The sequence below is a fragment of the Sphaeramia orbicularis genome, chromosome 1, assembly GCF_902148855.1.
Source record: "Sphaeramia orbicularis chromosome 1, fSphaOr1.1, whole genome shotgun sequence".
In the NCBI taxonomy this organism is placed as follows: domain Eukaryota; kingdom Metazoa; phylum Chordata; class Actinopteri; order Kurtiformes; family Apogonidae; genus Sphaeramia; species Sphaeramia orbicularis.
The window spans coordinates 37,459,344-37,482,505 of record NC_043957.1 but is presented as its reverse complement, the minus strand read 5'-3'; the positions used below and the strand labels follow the sequence as shown (position 1 = coordinate 37,482,505).

The 23,162-nt window shown below is 39.4% G+C and overlaps 1 protein-coding gene across 1 annotated transcript in view; it reads right to left on the bottom strand.

Annotated features, from left to right (window-relative positions):
* ntn1a (netrin 1a) overlaps positions 1–23,162 on the bottom strand; it is a 74,392-nt gene that overhangs the window by 22,534 nt on the left and 28,696 nt on the right. The window contains exons 3-4 of the mRNA XM_030137149.1: positions 10,933–11,121; positions 1,451–1,600 (exon numbers count right to left, since the gene is read on the bottom strand). Of these exons, the coding sequence (XP_029993009.1) occupies positions 1,451–1,600; positions 10,933–11,121 (339 nt within the window). The remainder of the gene's footprint in view (positions 1–1,450; positions 1,601–10,932; positions 11,122–23,162) is intronic.

Below are 23,162 nucleotides of genomic sequence, written 5' to 3'. Positions count from 1 at the left end.
CGGAAGATATAAAATACACAGAATGCCTCTTTGTTGCTGTTGTCGGAGGAAGAGAAGGTCCTGTCAAAAAAACAAAAAAAACAAAAAAAAAAAACAAAACAGAAGAGTGTGTAGGAATACGAGGACAAAAGGGGATTCTTTAAAGACTCATGCAAATAAAGAAGTGGACACAGTGAGGGCAGAGGTGTTTTTAGCTGTGCGCAGGTGAAGAGGCAAAGAAAGAATCAAGTCTTTTGATTCGGTGTAATATGTCTTAGCTGGGACTGAGAAAACCTGGTTCCTGTTTTCTGAATGTACACAAGGTTTATATCTACTGCGGAAATCTGTGGAATGAGGTGCATGGCTGCTGCTGACTTGTGGATATAATCTATAAGGAGACCACGCCATGACACACTGGCCTATGACAAGTAAAACAAATGGCGCTAAGTGAAAGGTGCCTGAACCCTAAAGGTCCCTTCAATGATGCTGCTGTCGGTCGGCTATCTTCAGTCTGTCACCGTGTGTGCCAGTTCTTATAATGAACCTGGTTCTCATTACTGACATGTGCTATGTTTTAACTGACAGCGCTCAAAGGAATACACAGAGTCGCTGTGCTGTGAGTCACGTTATAATATGCATTGTAACGTGACTCAGTTAAAGTGAAACTTGGCAAGCCTTACCAAGTCATTACTGGCTGTTTACACAAGATAACAAAGTAATCATCAGAGAGGGACCTCTATTTGATCTAACAGGGAGCACTGCGTGTTCCTGGATATCTGAAAAGCAGGTTTGATTTACTGCTTTATTGAACCTCAGCCCTGCTTATATGTTGAGTGAAAACGACACATATATGGCTGTATTTAATTCTTTGTATCTAATTATAAATGCTCCAATAATAGTGTTGTTTTAATAGTGAGGAAATCCAAAATATGTCAAGGACTACAGTGCTTTAAGTCACTTCAAGGCCCTTTCTCCCGCTGACATTAATAAAGCAGGATCTTTTGGCTTACAAATGGTCAGTGGATGCTGAGAACAATTGATTTTGTAATCCAACCCAAAGCTTTATGTGCTTTTATCCAAACACATTTGGGGATTTCTGGTGTTAACAACTTTGGGTCTTTATGTAGATTTATGGACGCCGACAAGTCCAGAAGGCTGGGCCACTATAACCTCAAGGTTTGGTTTAATGGCGTGTTTATTTAAGTTTGTGGATTTACTGGCCAGAAAACCGACAGTTGGACACTAAAAACTTGTCTGTAGAAAAGATTGGTGGATTAAACCATTGTAGCAGTGTCTGATGTTATAATATAGAGCAGTAAATGTTGGTTTAAAGGGTGATATGTGTGATTTTTAACATGCACATGCACAGATTTCAGTTTCTGTTGTGTCCCTCCCTTTTACAGGTATGCAACAGACCTGAGGCCAGGTCCTCTACAATGAGGTAAATATGGTAAAGGCTGGTTCCACGTACTTATGCAGGGGGCAATGGGCGAGCGGCTCTGCTGGTAGCCTTTAGCACAGCGGTTGCACGTGATACCAGTCACGCCGTCTTTACAGGGACATTGTCCTGTGGTTTGGTTACAGGTTTTGCCAGCAGCACCCACGGGATGGCAATCACATGCTGTGAGGGAACAGAGGAAGAAAGAGAGGCACAGTGAGTGGTCGCACACACACAAGCACACACACACACACACACACACACACACACACACACACACACACACACACACACACACAGACACACACACACACACACAGACACACACACACACACACACACACACACACATCCAGACACACACACACAGACATGTGGGGAGATACAAACATATCCACTATCTACAGAGTGTGCAGGTGGGTACACAGCAGCAGTGGCAACAATAATAGAGTGGTGAGAGACAGGTGGAGGCGTGCACAAGAGACAGAGCTCACTCAAGTCCAACATGACGCCACAATGCTCCTTTTGCATTGATAGAGCCAAAAAGAAAGAAGAACACATCTTCTAAACCTGTAAACATTTGTACACATTTTTGCGCTTCTTGCTAATTATCTAATTATCATGTAACCGTCACATGTAACATCATCACAACTGCCAAGATACAATGTGAGCAGCATCTTGAATCTCACATGATGCGTGTGCTTGTGTGCGGCTGCTCGGCCTTGCTGTGCACGCTAGTCTGCGGGACTGCAGCTGTATGTGTGAGGTAAAGAAAAACGGTTGTGCATGTTTACCAAATGATAAAATAATGAAGGATAATCCTAATTGCCTGTTTCTGATTAATGTCAGGCTTTGAGCATGAGCCCAAAACGTCTGTCACACTTCCTCCCAAACTGGGGGGTCTATCGAACACATATGCTTCAGGAATGTAATCATTTTCCAATTCCTCGTCCCAATCCAAGCCCTTCATTTCTTTCACAGCCAAACCACTGTCAGGTTTAAGATCAGTGTTGAATAATAGTTGTCTGCGAGTTGTTTCTTTTCATCTATTTTTGGATGTAAATTGTTGTGACTCTGGCAAAGAGAGGTGGTTGAATTAATAGTACTCTACATTGTCTGTACAGTAAATCATGCCTGTTTAATCCAGAACAGTCCTGATAATCTATCACTATATCCACGCTTTACTTGTGAAGCCTGGGAGTGAAAAACACTGTTTGTCACTAAGCTGTCAGCACCCCTCATTCCTCAGCATGAAAGTGTTATATTTTCTGTTTATTTCCTGTGGAGAACCTGTGATACTGATTTTCAGTTCCAGTGTATGCTCTGCTCATGCGTCGCCCCTCCTCAAAGACTTCTCCTGCGTCATGTCACTTGTCAAACTGGAAACCTTCAAAGGCATAATTAAATCTAGTATTCTGAGGTTTATGGGGGTATTTAGTGGTTTGGCCTGTTTTGTTTTTAACCACACAGACTGTCCAGCCCACAGCTCAAAATTAGAGCTTCAAAACAACCTTCTTATTTCTGCATAAATATTAGTCTTTAAAGCTACAACATGCAGCACGTCTGCATTAGACTAGGCCTGTGTTTTACATTTTGTTGACCTGTGTATTTACATTACACCAAATGTTTCAAACAATTTTAACATTCAGAGAAATCATTCATTTAATTCAATGTAATGACCTGTTTCATTTAGTTGCCTGTCTGTGGCTTCATTTTGTTGCTAATGTCACTTGCGGCTGTTTCATTAGAATGAAATGACATACATGGGAATGTACATCCCTGAAATTAATAGCACTTAAACTTCAATGCATTACCTCCTCTGTGAACGTAAATTTAATGTCTGAGTCACATCACATTGATTTTCATTTGCAATGCTGATGAAAACAACTCTCATGAGCCCATGCTACATCATGTCATCTACTACTCCATCTGTTAGTAGTATTTTGATTGACAACAGCCAGATGTTATATGCTTTGCTTAATATCTACCTAAAAACTACATTTAAAAGAAACCAAGAGGTTCACACATTCAATACAAAGACTTCTACTTCCATTGCTCCACTCTCATTTTTTACATTCAAGAGATTAGCAAGAAATACAAGTTATTTTGTTGTGTGAATTTCAATATCTGAATAGTCATTTTTGCTGCAATATGTTCTTTATATTACTTTAATCTGAAGTATTTATGTACTTGTTATTCTATCTAGGGGCCTGGCTGTCTGAAAGAAGAGCTCAGGAGGCCTCTGGGAAAAACTGCTGTCAAGTGGAAATGTAGTACAGTATCTGTTCTCCTTATGATTGATCTCAGACTCTATAAACCAACACTGTTGTTGTTGTGCGAGCTATTTTGACAAGTGAGGTACAACCAGACAACTCTATCCTCTGTGTGAGGGCCAACATGTTGTTGGAGGCTCTGGATTTCAGGCTCCTCTCCCTTTCGTCTGCCTCCCCCTCCCTCCCTTTTATCTCTATTGCCTGTTTCCTGTGATTCAGCTTCTGTTGCTGCTCTTATCTCCCCTGTATGCCTGTGAGTGTGAAGGCGATAATATCCTCCTTATCATCAGAAGGCCTCTTCAGAAGTGTGTTTACGTATTAGTGCCTTTATCAGACCAATCTGTCACTGCTTTCATTGCCTAGTTGCGTCCTCTGTGAGTGGGAGAAGGAGCTCAACACACACACATTTATACACACGGCCTCAGGAAGCCTAATAAACAGCGTGGAGGCCAGTCCGGCACGTCTTCAAGCCTGTAAATTTAGAAGTATGTCAGAGGATTTTGAAGCACAAGAGGGCAAAGTGCAACTCCGGTTGGAGCTTCAGAGAGCTCGGGTTATATTTTTAAGAGCATTTGCTCAGTAACCACGGCTCAGAGCTTTAAGCCTGCCAGTAAATCAAGGTGCATTACACATGGGCTACAGGTGGGAAACACTCTTCACATTTGGTCCTAATCATCGACTTGAAGGCTAAGCGACTTGCTGTTGGGTTTAAAGGCAAGCTGGTTGATTTTCTCACTGGAGGACCCACCTACTGGTTAATGGACTGGATTACCAAGGGTGTGAGTGAGAGTTTCTGGTTTGTGTGCGTGTGTGCCCACTTCACATTTAAGTGGATGTGCTTCGTGGCTACTCCAGATGGCTCGCAAAGATACAGGAGCCCTCAAGAGGCACTTTCCTTCTCCAGCAAAGGTGTATAATGCATGGCGATGTCTTCAAATTGGTAAACCAGTCTTTTACATCTTAGGGACTACACTTGTGTTATTCATGCTTTTAGATAATTTCTCCCACTGTTGGCCCTGGTTGCATATAAAAGAATGAAAATATGTGAACCTTTTCCAAAGTCAAAGTCAGGCACTCGGATAAGTCAGAGAAGAAGGAAAGTGAGATTGCACAATGTGAGAATTCTGAACTCTGCCAATCGTTTACCATAAAGCTAGTGTTTGAAGTCTGAACTCCACTCCCCCATTCGATTTGTGTTTTCTGTGCCAATAAGAATAATTTGTTGGCCCTGGAGTGAAGCCAACCTACCCGAGTCTGTGTTCTATTATAATTAACTTTCTGCTCCTCCACAAGAAACTTTGGAAAGCAAAAAAGATAGTGGTATTGGGCTGTTGCACTATACATAAAAAGCTTCCTAAATGATCTGTTTATCTTATAAAGGGTGTGTCTTGTTTGTTGGGTTGTTTAGGATTTTATTGATCAGATTTACAGGCTGCAATGGCCCGAACAGTCATGCATTTGGCCACAGATGGCGCCGAAATGTTGTAAATGTTGAACTCAAATGTATTTTTTTTTTTTTTTTTTTTTACCAAAGATGTTTGATGCACAACACTACAAACGTGTGCTGTTGTAATTGAAAACACACTGATATTAGCACACCCTCTGGAAATCCAAAATGAAAAGTGAAGTCATGAAAAACTATATTTTTCAAATTCCAAGCACAAAACATTTTATATGTGGTCAATAAAAAAAACCCTACTGTGTCAATGGAAGACATATGCTGAGGAGAGGGGAGTGCGTTTTTAACATGTTATTCTGATTGAAATAGACCGTCTCTCAATCAAAGCCTAATTTTCCTCTGTATGCAAAATATGTTCCTCATCATCCCACTGACCGACATAATTATATGATGGCTGATGCTCGGATTTGAATGTGAAAGCATGAATTCAATCCATCGGTCACAGAACCAATGCCAACCTGCTCAAGCTTGATTTTATTAACGTTCGATGGTCCTCTATGGCGGACTAATCAAGTGCAGGGCTCATTATTTGGCATAGCCACCTCATGTAGATATCATTGTCATCCAATACAGACTCCACATCAAAATGGGCTCTACAGGAAATCACTCACTTTAATCTTAAAACGCTTTAAAAGTTCAGAAGGGCTTCGCAAATCAGTAACAGGATGACAAACAGGAATAACAGCTGATTAAACTTATCACTGTGGAGCGACATTTGCTATCTAAGTTATACGGCAGAGGTCTTCACAGACCACCCAAAGTGCAGCAACTTGTGGTCTGTTTAAGTCTCACAATCACGTTTTTTTTTTAAGTTAAACTCATGCATTTCTTTTTGTCAAATACGCTCAGTGTGTGTCCTGCAGCAGCTTCAGTCAAAAGCTGTCAAACACTTAAAAGATACAAACAACAGCGACTTGAAATGTATTCTGTGTTTACCCTCTTACTCAATGAGGGGTGAAGTTATAAATTTAGGCGGGTAAATGCAGCCACCGGCCACTGCTCACTCTGCAGCCCGTCCGCCGTTGCTCTCTTTTACTTGTAATGGCCTTCTATGGAAATGAGCAGCTTTCAGGGAGGATTGTATTACGCATATAAAAGCAAACTCTTGTGCTCCCCGACCTGAGTGAGCTCCAACGGCACTCATTCTCTTCCAAGAGCCGCACAGCAAAAGCCTCTCTTTTAGTTCAATAAATAACCAAACCTCTTAATTGCTGTCACTTCGGCGCAGCGCTCACGCCGGTTGAGGAGCGGACAGAAATTAGTTCAGCGGTTTGAGTTTCATTGAATTATCTTGAGTTATGATGTGGTAAACCTGAGAGAATTTGGCAAGGCCAGATTTTGACATCAAGTAAAGGTGTTTAGTGCTGGGGAAAAGCTCTGTGTGGTAAATTTGTTACATTCATTAACCAGTGTTGGGAGTAATGCATTACAAAAGTAATACATTACAGTAACAGATTACTTTTTGCGCAGTAGTGTAAGGCATTACTAATCAATTTTCAGTAATATTTTGCTTTGTACATGTTCAGCAGTGCTTGTTTTACAACACACTTTTTGCCCATAATTTAATTGCTCAAAAAAAAAAAAAAAGCAAGACTATGAGACCTTAAAGTGGTGTATGACTTTTGTCACCAATTTTTCATCAAATCTGTAAAATCCGAGTCATAGCCTAAGTATCGCGATCCTTTAGGCTTTCCATGATTACGCGCCTGAATCACTTCCCTCATGGTGAAGTGTACTCCATCACAAACACTCCATTTGTTTACATATCAAACCAACATGACACTTGGGCGTTTTTGGAAATTTTGTTGCGAAGCGCATTGTGGGAATGGGAATTCCACGCAGCCACAGTATGGCCACAGCAGCAACAAACACAGAAACAGCTTCATTGCTTCTTGCTGCTGCGGCTGCGTGGAGTTCGGAAAATCCCTGAGTGGCGGTTTGGTTTCAGCTTGGTATGTACACAAAGGACTGTTTGTGATGGAGGACACTTCGAAGTTGTTCACCGTGAGGGAAATGATGCAGGTGTGTAATCACGGAAAGACTAATGGGTTCGTCATACTTAGGCTATCACCCAGGTTTTACAGATTTGATGAAAAATTGGTGATGAAAGTCAGGAATCAAAAATGCGACAGGAAAGTTCTATTTCCTGTTGGTGTTCAGCCAATGGGTGAAGACGGCAGAAGACAGTTCATTGGCCACATGGACTCATTACTAACCCTAACCCTGCTTTACAGAAGCTAGTTAGCATGATCCCTGTGATCAGCAATGACAAGATAAGCTAACGTTTCTATTACTAGTTAGAATTCTTTTTTATCTACCAGCGTCCTCGGCGCTGCGCCCACTGTTTGAACATGTAAAATGTTGAAAAAAAATGCAAGAGTTCCTGCTGGGATTCGAGCATCGTAGACCTTAGCGTTACTTACCGAGCTATCTGTCCACGTGTACTTTGTGGGGCCAATTTATGCATCCCAAGGCTCTGCTATCTCTAGTATTGGGTGGGTGGGGTTCTACTGCACATGCACCATTTATGATAAGAGTCTGTTTGTAACTCATAAGTAATACAGGAGTCATGTAACACATTTAATTTCTGGGACAGTAATATTGTAAGGTAAGGAATTACTTTTAAATCACAGTAACAAGTAATCTGTAATGGATTACAGCAGAAGTAATCTGCACAACACTGTCATTAACAGACAGAGAGAGGGGAACATGTGATATAACAACACACACCTTTAAAGTCTTCATCTGTGACTTTCCAAATATTGTTTGCAAAAATCTTTTAGCAAGTGAAAAGGTGAGTTCATGCTTTGTATTGTTTGTCAGTTTGGGGTAATTACCACCAATTCTTCACTGTGAGTCTGTTTTGATGTAAATGAATACCTCAGTAGAACTGGGTAGACAGCGTTTGCTTATAATTACACAGGGCTGGAGAGGTGGGCGGTGCACAAACTCTGGCAAATTTCATGAATTAAACCCAACAAAAGCGTTTGGATAAGCTGACAATTTTATAAATGATGATGAAATGTGTTTATACTGTAGTTCAGTGAGAGGCAGCAGCAGAAGGAATCGAGAAGTAAATCTCTAGTGTGGGTGAGATGATTTAATATTTACTAGTTTGGGAACTCTGATGTAATGACTATATGACATGAGTGGACTCCTGCTAAGAGCCTGTGGGACTATAAATCACCATATTATCATTAATGATCATAGTTAAGGGTTAAGAAAGAGTAAATGTAATGTACTGTTGCTGGACTTGGCATACGATGAATTCAATGAATCCGTGTTTGCTGAAGTTGATTAATGAGAATGATAATAAAAAATAAGGATGGTAATATGAAAGGTCATCATTTTAAGTGTTGAGAAATAGCTAATTTATGACGATATGTCATTTAAATCTTTGTCTAATTTTAACAGAACAGCAGGTTATTTGTGGTCAAAAATGGCTGAAAGTTGCAGAAGCATGTTTCCCGCAATGACAGCAAGTCAGAAAAGTCACAAAAACTGTCCACACACAGGACAGAGGAACGCTTTTAAATCAGTATCATGAGTTATAAAACACTGAATTACGCCCATTTATACAGATGCTCACATACCCCACGATATCAGTTAACTCCAGATGCCAGATGTCCACACGAGGTGCATTTTTCACCACAGCTTTTGACAGGTTCTGTTGACCTCACACATGAGTCATCCATCCAAAATTTCCTTAAATCAAATTAATCACCATCTTTGTATGAGAGCAGATTTCTGCATCAGTGGACTTTGGAAACTAGTATTTTAGTTTAAAAGCACTTTGACGTTACACTGAGGTTTCTGTTCTTGATTTGAGCTTTAATCTAGTTCATCTGCTTTGGGTGAAAACCACTGATTGATTTATTCTCATTTTCTTGCTTGTTTCCAATGTCACGTCATGTCACATTATAATACAGTTGTTATAATAATGCATCCAGTTATGTTTTTACCAACAGTTAATATAAACACTGGTTTGAATCTGTTTTGCAGATATTAAAATGCATTGTGTTAATAGTTATGTACTGGATATTTTCCCTGTAACTTTTGTGCTTCCTCAAAAAAAAAAAAAAAAAAAAAAAAACATTATTAAATTCTGTAGCGCAGGATGATGAGGAATTAAAGTTGTGTTAGGAGAAACAAACCCCCATGAATGTGAGTTATGGGATGCTGAAAGAATCGAGTCTTGGACACATGAGAAGGGATGTAAAAACAACAAAAAAGAGGTTAAATCTCCACAATTAGCCGGCTTAGTAGACATCGCAGAGGATAGGGGTTAATGATACACAACGTCTCATCTTGATGAATGTCTGTTTGCATTCCTGCTTGACACGAGAATGGGCCCAAAACCACGGAAGGTGTTAATGTCAGTTTAGGAACATTGCTCATGAGCGGCTGGAGGGGTGAATAAGTGGATGCATTTGTCAGACAGCTTTGTTATGAGTGTGTGTTCATGCAAAGGAATGAAATGCGCTTGATATGGTTGCTGGATGTCAGTAGTGTGAGGAGGTTGAACGCATCCTCTGTGACGTTCTTTTGCGTTGGTTTGACATGTGTTTTTGTTAGAGAAGCGTTAAGCATTTCATCATGGCGAATGCACTTTCTGCAGGCGAAAAGGTGCAAACTTACTACTGAATAGGTGAGATCAACTGTAATATTCATGACTTCAGCAGAATAAAACACAAAACAATACAAGCATGCTTTCAGTCACACGAACAGATGGCTCAGTTTATTTATTTACTTCCAGGGGAATGATGTGGAAAATCACGGGCTTAAATTGTCAACAGGCAGCTAATATTTCCTCACAGACTACCTTTGGAAGTGAGCGCTGTGACACCTTCGAACAGGTATGCCGTGTATATATGTGTACATGTGTTCCAGCTTTATCTTTGCGAAGTGACTCTGGGCTTGTTTGCACAGGGATTCAGCTCCTGTTATCTTTCCCTGCAGCTATAGGAGAGGCCAGAAAACATATCCTTTCTTTTCAATCACCCCCACCTCCTTTCTTTGACCCTTATTAGCTATGGTGAAGGCTGATGCGAAGCGATTCATCCAGCATGCAGAGCGGCGAGCACACCTGCGTGGGGGTGTACTCCTCCTGTCCTCCTCCTCCTTCGTCTTCATCCCTCCCTCCCATCTTTCACTCTCTGAACCTGAGTTTTCCTTTGTCTTCTGCACGTCTCGTCTTTTAGTCCTGCAGCTTTTCCACCCATCTTCCTGTGTCTTATTCATCTTTGACCTATACTGGGGATCACTTCACACCTCAGGTCTGTTTGTTTTGCTTGTTCTGTCATCCCCTCATCTACCCACCCCCCCACCCCCCAACACACCACCAACCTACAGCTGAAGCCAAATAACTCAGTGTCGATGAGGGAACACCCACCCCGACCCGCCCATACCACCACGACCTCCACAGTCCCAACAGACCCCCAACTCATCTCCGCTGACAGAAGGAGATGAGGGCGAGACAGACTCAGGAATGTAAAGACTTCAGCTTCTTCCCACTTCCTGTAATTTATCTAAAACTGTGCCATAAGAGACTGGAATAAAATGAGCAGTGGCTGGTACTGACTATGGATGATTTGTCTGAGTCTTTAACATTCTTACATTAATCTTAAATTGTCAAAAGTGGCCTGTTTGTCCTCTTTCACCATGACTTTTTCCCTTTTATACTCTCGGTATAAGCAAAAGCAGTCATTAAAAAGCCGACGGAGACTGCTCACATTTGGTATCTGAAATTAAAAAAAAAAAATCAAGAAAAATAAGCGCTGTACCTTTGCAGGCCTTCCTGTGTGAGATGGGCTTCGACAGGTCTCGGTAGTAGCCCTCTTTGCAGTAGTGGCAGTGGCGACCAGCGGTGTTGTGGCGGCAATTGAGGCAGACTCCTCCGCTCTTCCTCCCTGATAGCTTGTACAGTTCCATGTTAAATCGGCATCTTCGGGCATGAAGGTTACAGTTACATGCTGTGTGGAAAAAAAAAAAATTAAGATTTGATGGAAACATTCAGTAGCACTTTGTATGATGATTTAGTGTTGTTTGGTTAAAATATTAAGGGACAAGTGGACAAATGTCAAATCAGTGCTTTTAATATTTGTTTCTAATACATATTAAATTGGAATTAAAGTGTGATGGTTTTATATTGAGTCTTTCTTTTTGCACTTTAATTGATTTTTATTGTTCCTGTAACTGACAACAATCACCTATTCTATTCTATTCTATTCTATTCTATTCTATTCTATTCTATTCTATTCTATTCTATTCTATTCTATTCTATTCTACATACATCTTAATGCTTTGTATTTAGCATTTGCAAATAATTACCATGTTTTTAATGAAAGTTCAGTTGTAATGGTTTATACTCAGCGCTGAACATACAAAAAAACACCAGGATTTCGGGAAAATTAACCAGTATGGTTACAAATATGGACCAAGCTTTGCCAAATATTTGACTGTTATTTGACTATGTGAATGAATACTAAATAACTGTGTTTATTACAATAGCCGACAGTAAAGCAATGCAAAAATGTCATCTGCATAATCCTGTTAAAGCCTTTATTTTGAGTATTTATTTATGTATTCATTTATACACATTATTGGCTCATTTTCACCAGTGTGACCTAAAATAATTTTGGGAAATACGTTAAACCCTTAACACCTGAATTTATGTACAAGTTTGTTAAAAAATTAACTATTTGTGTTTTTTTCTTCCAAGCATATGCTAAATTAAGTGGAGATTGCTAATTAAACTATAGCATATAAAATAGATTTGGGTATGATACAAATTTGCAACAACAGGCATAATGGTCAATAGTGATGAAAAAGTAATGAAACAGATTTTCCCGTCTCAGGAGATGGAGATGGTTTTGTTGATGCCACAGAGTTACTCTGAGCAGTCTGACTACGTATCGAATATGCCTGAAATGGCATTGGGGGAATACATACGCTTTCTCGGCTGTTTCCGTAATGGAAATGATTTGATGCAAATTTATGACAGTCGATGTTAAGGGATTAATTCACATTCATGGACAAAGTTTGATACCACATTTAAGTCAGTGATAGAGATATGACTCTTCTGGTAAAGCAGGCAACTTTTCCCCCTATTTCTGTCTTTAGCTCTTTCTTATGCAGCTTTCTTTTGCTGCGTCCAACATTTCTTCTCTCTTTTCAAGGTCCTCTCCTCTCCTGAGTCCATACTGTACTGAACAGAAAGTAAAGGCCTAGTATCAACCATTCCTCCATTCCCTGCAAATCCCTGTGAGCATGTGCGAGACCCCTGCTTGTTTACTGATACACAGTACAGTTGCCAGCCCTGAGTTTAATTAGCCAGCTGATGTTTATTCATGACTTTCTGGCAGCGGAGTGAGGCAGACATGCCCAACTTCATTAAGGCCAACCGTCCGGGACACTGGTCCTCCACCACCACCATCTCCGACGCAGACACATTCATGCATTATTAACAACACCACTTCTGATACAGTGTGTGGGTATATATGAGTGTGTATATATGGATATGTGTGTGGGTGTGTGGGTGTGTGGGTGGGTGGGGTCTCCTAGTTGGTTTCTCTATCCGTGTTTCACTGCACCATCCTGTTTTCCTCCTCTGCCTGTAAAAACAGAGGTAGACAGGGACAGTTTCATGTCTCAACCTGATGGCGGTCTGCTGTATCTCTTCACTGGTGTATATCTGAGTTTCTCTGTGTTTTCTGTGTCTCTTTTAAAACCCCTGAGACTCCTTCCCTCCACTCCAAGGACCTAATTACAATATCTTTTCTAAAGCTCACAAATATACAGTACACATGCATTAGCAGCTCTGTGCCTTATCAGTAGTAAGTTAGTTTTCCCAGCCTTGCGTCCTTCCTGCAGGACAGCAGGGGTTTAATTAGAGATACAGCATGACTCTATGCTCAGTTCACTCCAGACATCACATCAGATTGTTGGTTTTCAGTCTCAGTGGGAAGTGAAGCTGATTCACTCCACCATGATACCACAGACTGAAATGAGATATTTTAGTTTTTAATTACATTTGAGTCTTGCTTTTTACTTTCACTCGCTATATTTTATCACTAATATTTGCACTCTCTGATTTTCAAACCAGGCTTGTTGCTTTAGATTTTTGATGATTTTGCTTTTTATTTTGCATTATTGCACACCTTGCCAATATCAAGACAGGTTTCAGTGTAAATGGATGGGGCAATAACACATAAAAAGACGATACCGTCACATATCTATTATTGCATTTAGTGCTCAACAAATGTAACAAGAAGACACATTCACGAAAGGGAGACTGAACCGTAGAAAAAAGGGCTGAGCTCTGGGACTGACACTGAAAACTGATGTGAGTGCTTCTATGAAACTGGGTTCATTTTGGTACCTGGCACTAGACCCAATAATAAAAGAGGAATTTAGACATATATCCCCCCAAGATGTACCTAAGGATGACCTCAGATAAATGCAAAAAAATATATACTCTTGCTCTGAGCCATCCTAAAATTAATGAATTTTTAATAAAATATTGGGGCTAAAAATAGGACCAAAATTGGGACATGAAAAACTACCCAGGTGTCAGTGCATTTGATCTGGAAAACATGGCTGTAAATGGTCTTATATACTGCAATAAATAAAGACACTGTGTTAAATTTGTTGATCCTAGTGGTTTTTCTAATCCAGACGTGGGTTTTTCATGAATTGGCAGTCTCATTCCACGCGGGACCTACCCATTTAAACACAAATAAATTGTGAGTGATTTTACAACAGCTGTCATTTTTGTGAAACACTCTGCCTTGTGTAATTAGTTTGATTCCCAAAATGTACCTGTGTCAGAATAAAGATGTTTTAAAAAAAAATAGCAGTGTGTAATTTTTGTGTCCTTTTTTACCATGTTACACACAGATTTTTGTAGAAAAATTATATAAAAAATACTAAAATGTCTTTTATCTGAAAAAAAAAAAAAATTCTCTTTTATCTCAGTTAATATTTATTTTTTTAAAATAGACCCAAAGTGCTTCCAAACTTGCTTCATAACATTAATCTATATCTGGTTTGAATTTTTAGCCCCATGACCAGTTTCATAGAAGCACCCATTTGCGAATGTTGCAAATGTATTTCTTTACGATTTTATTTGCAGATAGAATAGTTTAATAATGCTTACTATACAATATATACTTTCATTCTCAGTACGTCCCAGAGCCTGTACTTTCTCACGTTTACTGTCAAGAAGTTGGATCAGTACTTCTATTAGAGTAAAACTGTGTGCATATGCTCTGTATCTGCTCCTGTCGCCTGTTGACAGACCTAGTGTTTTCAAGTATATCTGGTTTTGCATCTTTACACTTGTGTGTGACTCATGCCACTGCTTCAAACAATGTTGAAACTTCTTTGCGTCCACTGGAAACCCCCATAAACCCACTCATAGCCACGAGCCAGCGAGTATATCCCTACAGAGAACTGTCAGCTCAGTCAAAGACACCGATCAGACATGAAATTACAGTAAAGACACTTTCATTTATTAGTATTTTGTGTCCAAATTAGCATCTAGATAACTGTTACGACAGCGCGGAAGTGATCTGTGTCAGAGTTTAGTGTTCTGAGCTGGCGGTCAATCTAGTCTTAAAAGGCCTCAGGGGGAGGTTTTCTGTGTGTGTGTGACTCCAGCCCTCGGCCCACTTTGGTGAAAGCTATCTCTACACTCGCCTGCAGGTAACAGGGATCACTATGGAGAGGAGTTAAACTGATGGAGGATCAGTGCACGCCCTCAGACCCACAGACAAGTCTCTGTTACACTACAAAGATTGTTTCACACCCTCCCAAAATGAAGCTAGGGGAATTCTAGACTACCTGACTATACGGACCAGATGAAAATAATGCTTATGTCCTGAAGCATGTGTTGGTTATTGTAGAGAGAGTACAGAAGCTGAAGGCCACATTGTGTTTAAAGGTATCATGCTTCATAAGAGATTGTTGCAGATAATGGGAGAGAGTGAGAAACACTTTATCTAAACTCACTGACGCTGCGCATGATGTAAGCCTGTCATACAATAAGCCTTGTCTCCAATAAAAAAAAGAAAAAAAAAAGAAAGAAAAGCACATAAAATAACACCGGCACATATCCAGGAGTCTCAAAAGTGTAGACGTCACTTCATTACAGCCATATTTAATTAAAAATAACTCAATTGTGTTGTATTACCTTATCAGGTTTCCTGCAGCCTCAACAGACACCGTGAAGGAGTTCTTTGTTCACATTCATGTCTCTTTATCAAACAAATGATCGACTTGTTTTTAAAAATAACATGATGATCAAATATCCCAGTGACACAGAGTCTCGGCTGTCGACTGTGTCTTCGACCCACGCTGCTGCTAATGATGTAACAATAGAGTCAGATTTACTGCGGTGATCACAACTAGATAGAAACTCCATTATGTAATTAAGGTAATGATTACAGTTTTTACAGTTATTTTTAACACGTGCCACTTTTTCAAGATTCTTACACGTACTTTAACCTCCAAAACACTTCGTACTTAAGTCAAAAGTGAATCATGTTGCGTTAACTATAGCATGTGCTTATAAAATTATTACCAAATACAGTGCATGTGCAGATAAAAAAAAACATGAAATTGTGCTAGATGTTTTGTGTACTACAGTAGGACTAAAATACACTTTTTATTTTTGTAAGAAAAAAAAGGGGAGTCAAACATTTACCGCTGAAGTTCATGCTACACTAACATTCTCTATAGATTTTAACCTTGGAAATACATATACAATTTATAGATCAGCTGAATGACCCAAGAGCTGAGTGGTTTGGGGGTGCATATATGGGCACAAACACCCTGAGAACAACTTCCTCATTTTCTGTCTCTTTAAAATATCAAGTAGAAGCAAAAAAAAAAAAAAAATGCCCTCAATTATCTGTAAATATTACACTGTATCCCCTCATACAATCACCCACATACATAGCAGAGTATTTGTCTGTCACTTTCTATCACTCATAACTCATGGACTAAGAAATATTTGTGAAACTATGAGAAGAAAAGTAAGAAATTATCTACTGTTTTAGGATTTGCCATTAACCACCACCTAAATCTAACATTTTCTAACTTTAAATATACATTTGAAGCAGTTGTTTATTTGTCTCTATCTGTGCTGATGAAACACATTTGCTGAACAAGACAACAGTACACTGAAATGTATATATTAAAAAAACTACCTGTATTTATATTTCCTATAGGAGACTAACCAAATATATCTCTAACAGGAGCATGGTGATATCATTCCTGGTACCTTTTTAATCCTAAAAATCAGAGAAACAGTATAAAACTTTTAATAAGTAATTCAACCACACATGAAAGATGTTATTTTATGTATTATTATTATTATTATTATTATTATTATTATTATTATTATTATTATTATTATTATTATTATTAATAATAATAATAATAAAATCTAGAACTTGAAACTGATCCTTCTTTTGTTACTTTCCTGACTTGGAAATACATGTTCACAATAGCAACTTAAAATGGGCCAGTGCTGCAGATACATACATACAGATTTTACGGCCAGTGGTTTTCTGCACATCAGTGGAGACACACTTGAAGGGTAAACAAATCTACCATTATTATTAAGACCAAAACATATGCACATTAGCATAGGGCATTAAGTCTTATAAATAAAATACCTATAAATGTTTGCATGAAGCCGATATAAATGATCACGTTTTTGCAAAAGAAATGTAAAATATTCCACTATTATTAAGACCTAACCATATACACATTAACATAGGACATTAAGTCTAATAAATAAAATACCTATAAACGTTTGCATGAAGGTGATATAAATGATCATGTTTTTGCAAAAGAAATGTAAAATATGAAGGACTTTATTTTATTAGGGAATAGGATGCTTAGTCTTTATTTTGATACAAAAGACTTGAGTTTCCTAATGAGAAACCCTGAAATGTTTGGCCTGTTTTCAATCAAGATAACTGCTTCAGGCTGGATTAGTGCGTCAGTGGTCGGCTGTAACCACCCCCAGGTGAGCAGTAAAACCAAGTGTGAAATGATACCTTTAAAACAAGTGTAACTGAATTAGCTGGATAAGGCTGAGCTTACCCAAATCTTTTCGACACCTCCCATAATGTGGACCACCGCTCTTTGAAATGACAAAAGCTTTGTGTGAATCTTGCAGCTGTTAGAAATTTTTAACCTCAAACTGCAGAATTTAACAGGAAACCGATTTGTTTATCGGTTGTTGCTGTTTCCCGCACATCCTTGGAAACACAAGGCCTCAGTGCAACGTCTGAGTGTGTTTTGGAAAGTTGGCTAATTAGTTTCTCTCAGTGATTCCCAGCCTCTATCAACTGACCTCAGCAGCACAGCGGCGGCGTTCCCTCGGCTAATTAGAAGCAAAGCTCAACCAACAGAGCTGGAGGTTGAGGTTAAGCTCATCGTACTTACGATAAGCCTGGTAACTGAGTAATGTCGGTCACAGCCTTAATTTGTTGTTAAGACACACTCGACTAGCCGATCTCTGCCACTTTCACTCCTACTCCACAGACTGGATTTTCTGCAACTTTAGCTGTTATTATTTCATTTGAAAGGGTACAAACATAAAATACGACCATGCATAATCAACAGAGGAGTACACGCATTCTTACTTAAGCAAAAAACACAGAATAATATCAAATTCAAAATCATAAATATAAAAGGACTTTTTTTTCCACTAAAGTTAAAGTTAAAAAACACAAACTCTGAAATGTGTCCCAAGAATAAACGTAAGAAAGACGTTTCTATTGGCTTTTTCTGGATTTCCTGCTACTTTAATAAAATGCAAAGACTATTCAACCATTCTACCTTAAAATAAAGAAAATATTGAAATGATCATTAACATCTATAATCCAACATAACTGTTTTACCTTGTGGCTGTGTCTTTAATGTCATTTTCATTCTATTATGTTTGTTATGTGTGATGGAAACACTAAGGGATTGATGATTATTCCATCTGTTTAAGTTGAAACTGGTTCCTCAAATACATGAAAGCTACAAGCCTGGTTTGAAAATATAAGTAGAAAGTATTTTTAGGAAGTAAAAGTAAAAAGCAGCTAGAAAATAATCAAGTAAAGCGCAAATACCTGAAAACTCTATGTAAGTGGAGTAATAATTACTACTTTATTTCCTTCTTCTCTGATCAACAACATAAAAACTTCTCATCTTTTTGTGAGGTCTGGAGAGGCTGTCATACCTCCACAGCTCTCAGGAGATGTCAGCCTCCCCACTGCCATCACCCCCACAAACCAGGACAGAAAACCAGAACCCAACACCACCGCCTGGGAGCCGGGGGTCGGCGGGAGCTCTGCTATTCTGTCCCCCACTTTTAAACAAACAATAAGGGGAGTCTACACATGAACAGTTTACTTTTAATCCGACGGGCGCCCCAAAAGTAATCAGATTAACTTCTAAAACCTTCCCAAGAGACAATGAAAAACACATTTGTGTGCTGTCTTTACTGTGTTTGGGAAGGCTTTAACAATACGAGAGTGGAGGCTGGGAGTAGAATATAACGTTTTCTGCAAATGTTTTCATAAACTTGAACAATCTGATACTCTGTACTGTATAATGCATTAAATTAGATCATGACAGTGTGTAAAACATCACTCTTTTCTTCCCTCATACACGTGCACACACTGCAGTACTAAGTCCAACCCACACTGAGGTGAACCGCCCTCTGGTTACCCTGGTTACCCTGTTACCCTGATGTCTTCTCTCTCTCTAGGGGTCGGTGGGGAAACATAACACACATGCCGGGAGTGTTTGGAAAGTTTGCTGCTTGTCATGACCAAACAAAGAATCAGATGTGTGTCAAACACAAGGTCCCACATGGATCCATTTCAGAGATCTAGTTCTGTGCTTGAAATATCAGTGTTTGCTTGTGATGATATGTTGTTATCCACCTCAGAGTGAAGGTAAAAAACTGTCAGTCACATGTGTTACAACCTATTTACTGCTGCTGGCGCCTGAACAGTATGTTCATTAATTTTTTTAATCAAAAACTAATTTAATTTCATTAATTAATTTACCCTGCAGGGGTTATATTAATTTTACATTTTGATAAATTAATTAAATGGCATCAATTAAATGAAAATGAGCATACATTGAGCTCAGAAATGTTCCTTAGGCGTCATGAGCTTGAAAGACAGTCATCTAAATTGAAATTATAAGAACAAAACAATGGCTCAATACTCACATGTTTTCATTTATGTTTGTAGAGAGGTAAAAGAATAAATGTCAGTAAGTAAAAGCTGAAATATTTGGAGCTGGAGCCGATAAACAGGATGCAGCGGTAGAAAAAAAAAAAAAAAGGTGGGATGACATATCCTAAACCTGGCACGAAGCGACAAAAGACCAACAACAGTATTATGCTTTAATGTCTGGGATTTCACACACACACACACACACGCACGCACACGCACACACACACACACACACACACACACAAAGAATCCTTTCGCAGGCAGATTAACACCTTATTGATATTTTCTTACTGAGGAGAGGCTTAAAAACACTGTGTTGGTGACAGGTGGGCCTCAGTACGGCAGCGCCTCACATTAGACCGGAGTGGTACCACATGAATGAAGAAAATGTCATTCACTGACGATGGAATCTCACTATGAAGAAATAATCACCCGCCACCAATAATGACTGTTTCTCCCAAAACAAAAGAAGAATTTCACTTTTTTTATGGACTCCAATAACCAAAACAATGACTGATGTTAAATTACAGAAATATTTGTGTTCACTCTGTAACCAAGACGCAATGTGTATTTTGTTCCCTGTTACATATCAACGCATAAATCACTTTTGTGGCAACTATTAGTGTAATTGCATCCTGTTTCCAAGAAGTGACTGTTTATGTAGCCGTTTTTGTTTTGTTTTGTTTTTTTATTAATAGGGACAATATTGATTTTTATCATGTGTTAGCTGATCCAGACAGTGGAATAATAAAAGTGGGAATTTCCAAATGACAGGTAAATGAAGATATTTGACAGATAAAGATGAGAGATAAAGCACACTTAGTGTTTTTGTTATGGCTTTCTATTTAGTTGCAATTATATATTTATAAAAAAAAAGTAATTTACCTCTTTAAGGGATCCTGTTAAACAAACAAATATTTCTTTCATTACATGTGGTGGCGATATGTTTGATTGCAATGCAAAATTTAAAAAAAGGCACATTATTAAACTGTAAAAAAAGAAAAAAAGAGACACAGTCATAACAGTATCTAATATTTTTGGTAGCTAAGCAGTCTAATGAATAATGCTGCACAAGTGTTATTTGAATTCTCAGTAAAACCTCTTGTAAACTAAAGATAAAAATATGATTAAAGGCAGACTTGTAACATGGGCTTCAAACCTGGGAAAGCCATGAAACTCTGGGTGAATGAGTGAGGGGGCAGGCGGGTGGGAAGAGAGAATTCAGAGGAGGATGAGGAGCCCAGTACAGAGATTACATCAGGCTAATTTAATGCCTTTATTGCAGCCAATTAGCTGCAGCACTTTGGCCCCCATGAGCCCTCGAGCCCTCTTTATTCAGTCTCTAATGACCCCAACTAAACTCTGGATCTCAGCTGCTCCCAAAGAAGGCCATGTTTCACTGCTGCTGTATTTTTAATAAAGACTATACACTGCTCTGAGGGTGTGAGAAAGCAAGAGGAAAAATACATACACAGAGAAGTTAGAAATAGAAAACATACCGTGGAGAAAAAAAAAGCACGAGGTGGGTCGTAGGAGGGGAAATCTGTTGCTTGTTAAATCCCAGATCTGTCTAAAGGAGACTCAGTTAATTGAGATCAAGTCATACAGAATATTTATCAGCCCTGCAGGGTTATCAAAGGAAGATTAAATATGCAGCAAGGACTGATTTCTAGTGAACAGATTCCATTTGCCGTCAAACTGCCTTTACACACGTGTCCGACCCTTTTTCAGTCAGTCAAGGAGTATATTTATTTCCCCTTACTATATTTCATGATTTAATATTCAGATGTTTTCTCATATTTGGTCAAATTATGCAATTCCCACGGCAGGCCGAGCCTACAGTGCATGTTCTGTCAGTGGGTGATTAAATGCAGTGTGATTAACCGACCAGTGCAATTAAACAGCTGTGAGAACCGCTTCGCCGCAGAGCAGAAAGGAAGCTCTCATGAAGCGATTAGCACCGGAGTGAAGGTTAATTTGAAGCGATGGATTTACAGTAGAGTGCAAAGTAAATACCAGTAGATCACATCAGAAGTCACAAGTAGTTAAAGTGAATAAAAGTCAAGCAGATGTAATGTATTGAATGTGTAAATAACACAAATTCATAACTGTAGCAGAAAAAAAGCCTTGGTGTTTCATTTCTTATGGCTGATGTCTTTCAATCTATTTCACATTTTTATTTTTATTTTACAATTTGCATTGGTTTTAATTGCATAGAGGAACATTTCTATTTTACTGAGGATGTAGTTTGACCTGCAATATTCTATAAACTGATCAAAAAAACACGTGATGTGATTGCCTTTGACATATTGCTGTATTTTAAACTTATCTACATTCATGTGCACATGGTGTAACAATCAGCAGCAGCCTCCAGCAGCAGGCCCAGATATTCATCCTCTGTGTTCATGTGGTGGCTAATAAGGCTTTAAAGGCTTTCCATTTTCAAGAGTCTAACTAGCCACACAGAGGTCCAACAACAAAGAAAGGCCTAATGGCCTCCAATTTCCCGCATTAGTGCCCATTTAATGTCTGACCTGCCCTCTCGTTAGGCAGCGCAGCATGGGAGCACTTCTTAGCCTTAGTGCTTGTGCACACACTTTCACACTTTGTCTCTCTCTAACACACAGTCCTTCAGCTCTCCATAGCCACAGTGCCTCGGGCCCCTGCAACACTTCCACCCCACGCTGTGACCACATAATAGGCCAGTTTGTAAAAGGGCTGGCCTGTGATCAGTGGTGCATCCATTTGCTGAGTAATCAAGGGCCTTTTGTCTGAGTGGTGTGTGTACAGTGGTGTGTGTGTGAGAAGGTGTGTGTGCACGTCTGTGTCCAAAAGTGCAAGAGGGAGATTCTCTCTGCCCATCTGTCTTTATTTGTGCGCTCTTAAAGTGTGTGTCTTCGTGTGAGTGTTTGCGTGAGTAATTCCCAGATAAAGTGGCACTGCCTGGAAAAGATCTCCTTCAATTTATGTCTATGGAAAAACACCAGCTGACATACAGTGCAGGGATAAAGAGGGCCGGGTTAGAGCCGCAGAGGGGCTGATGAGAGTGCGTTGTGTGTATGTCAGCTATGCCATAAAAATGCCATGGGTGGAGGATGACATTGGCAGGTCCTATTCAGGGCTATAGCGGTGAAAGGCCCTTTAGGATGAATAAAGATTCCTTAGGCCTGTCAGGTCCCCATAGCTCCCAGCTAAACAATACCCACTGAGAGCAGCTGTCTTAATAGCGTGAGGAACTGACAGCTTTAGGAGCGATGCAATTCTCAGAGCAGCATCCATGCTTAGATTGGTGGAGCCTGAACAACACTTTTCTGTGATAACATAATACAGTCTAATAGGATAGAAGAGGGTTCAGCACATAGTTTAGACAGTGAATGCATCCTGTACATTTATATTACTCTGAACCGACAGTGCTGGCAGAAGAATATCACCTCAATGTTCAGAAACCTCATGTGTGAACGGATGTAATGGCACGACAGCAATAGATCCTTCTTGAGCATGATACTGATTGGAACTAAGTGGATTTACAGTTCCTGTAGCAGAAAGGCCAAAAATCTCTGCTTTCACTGACAAGTGTGGTTTTTATTGAAGGCCTATGAGTGGGAATAGTGTAGAAATATATTGTGTTTGACTGATGGAGCAATGTTTCCTTTTCAAAGTAAGGGTGGATTACTGAGACAAGGACCTAACAATTCTCTATGCGATCAGTGTCTGATCTGATAATCACGATGTGAACTATCTGTGTCTTACCTCCTCCTCCT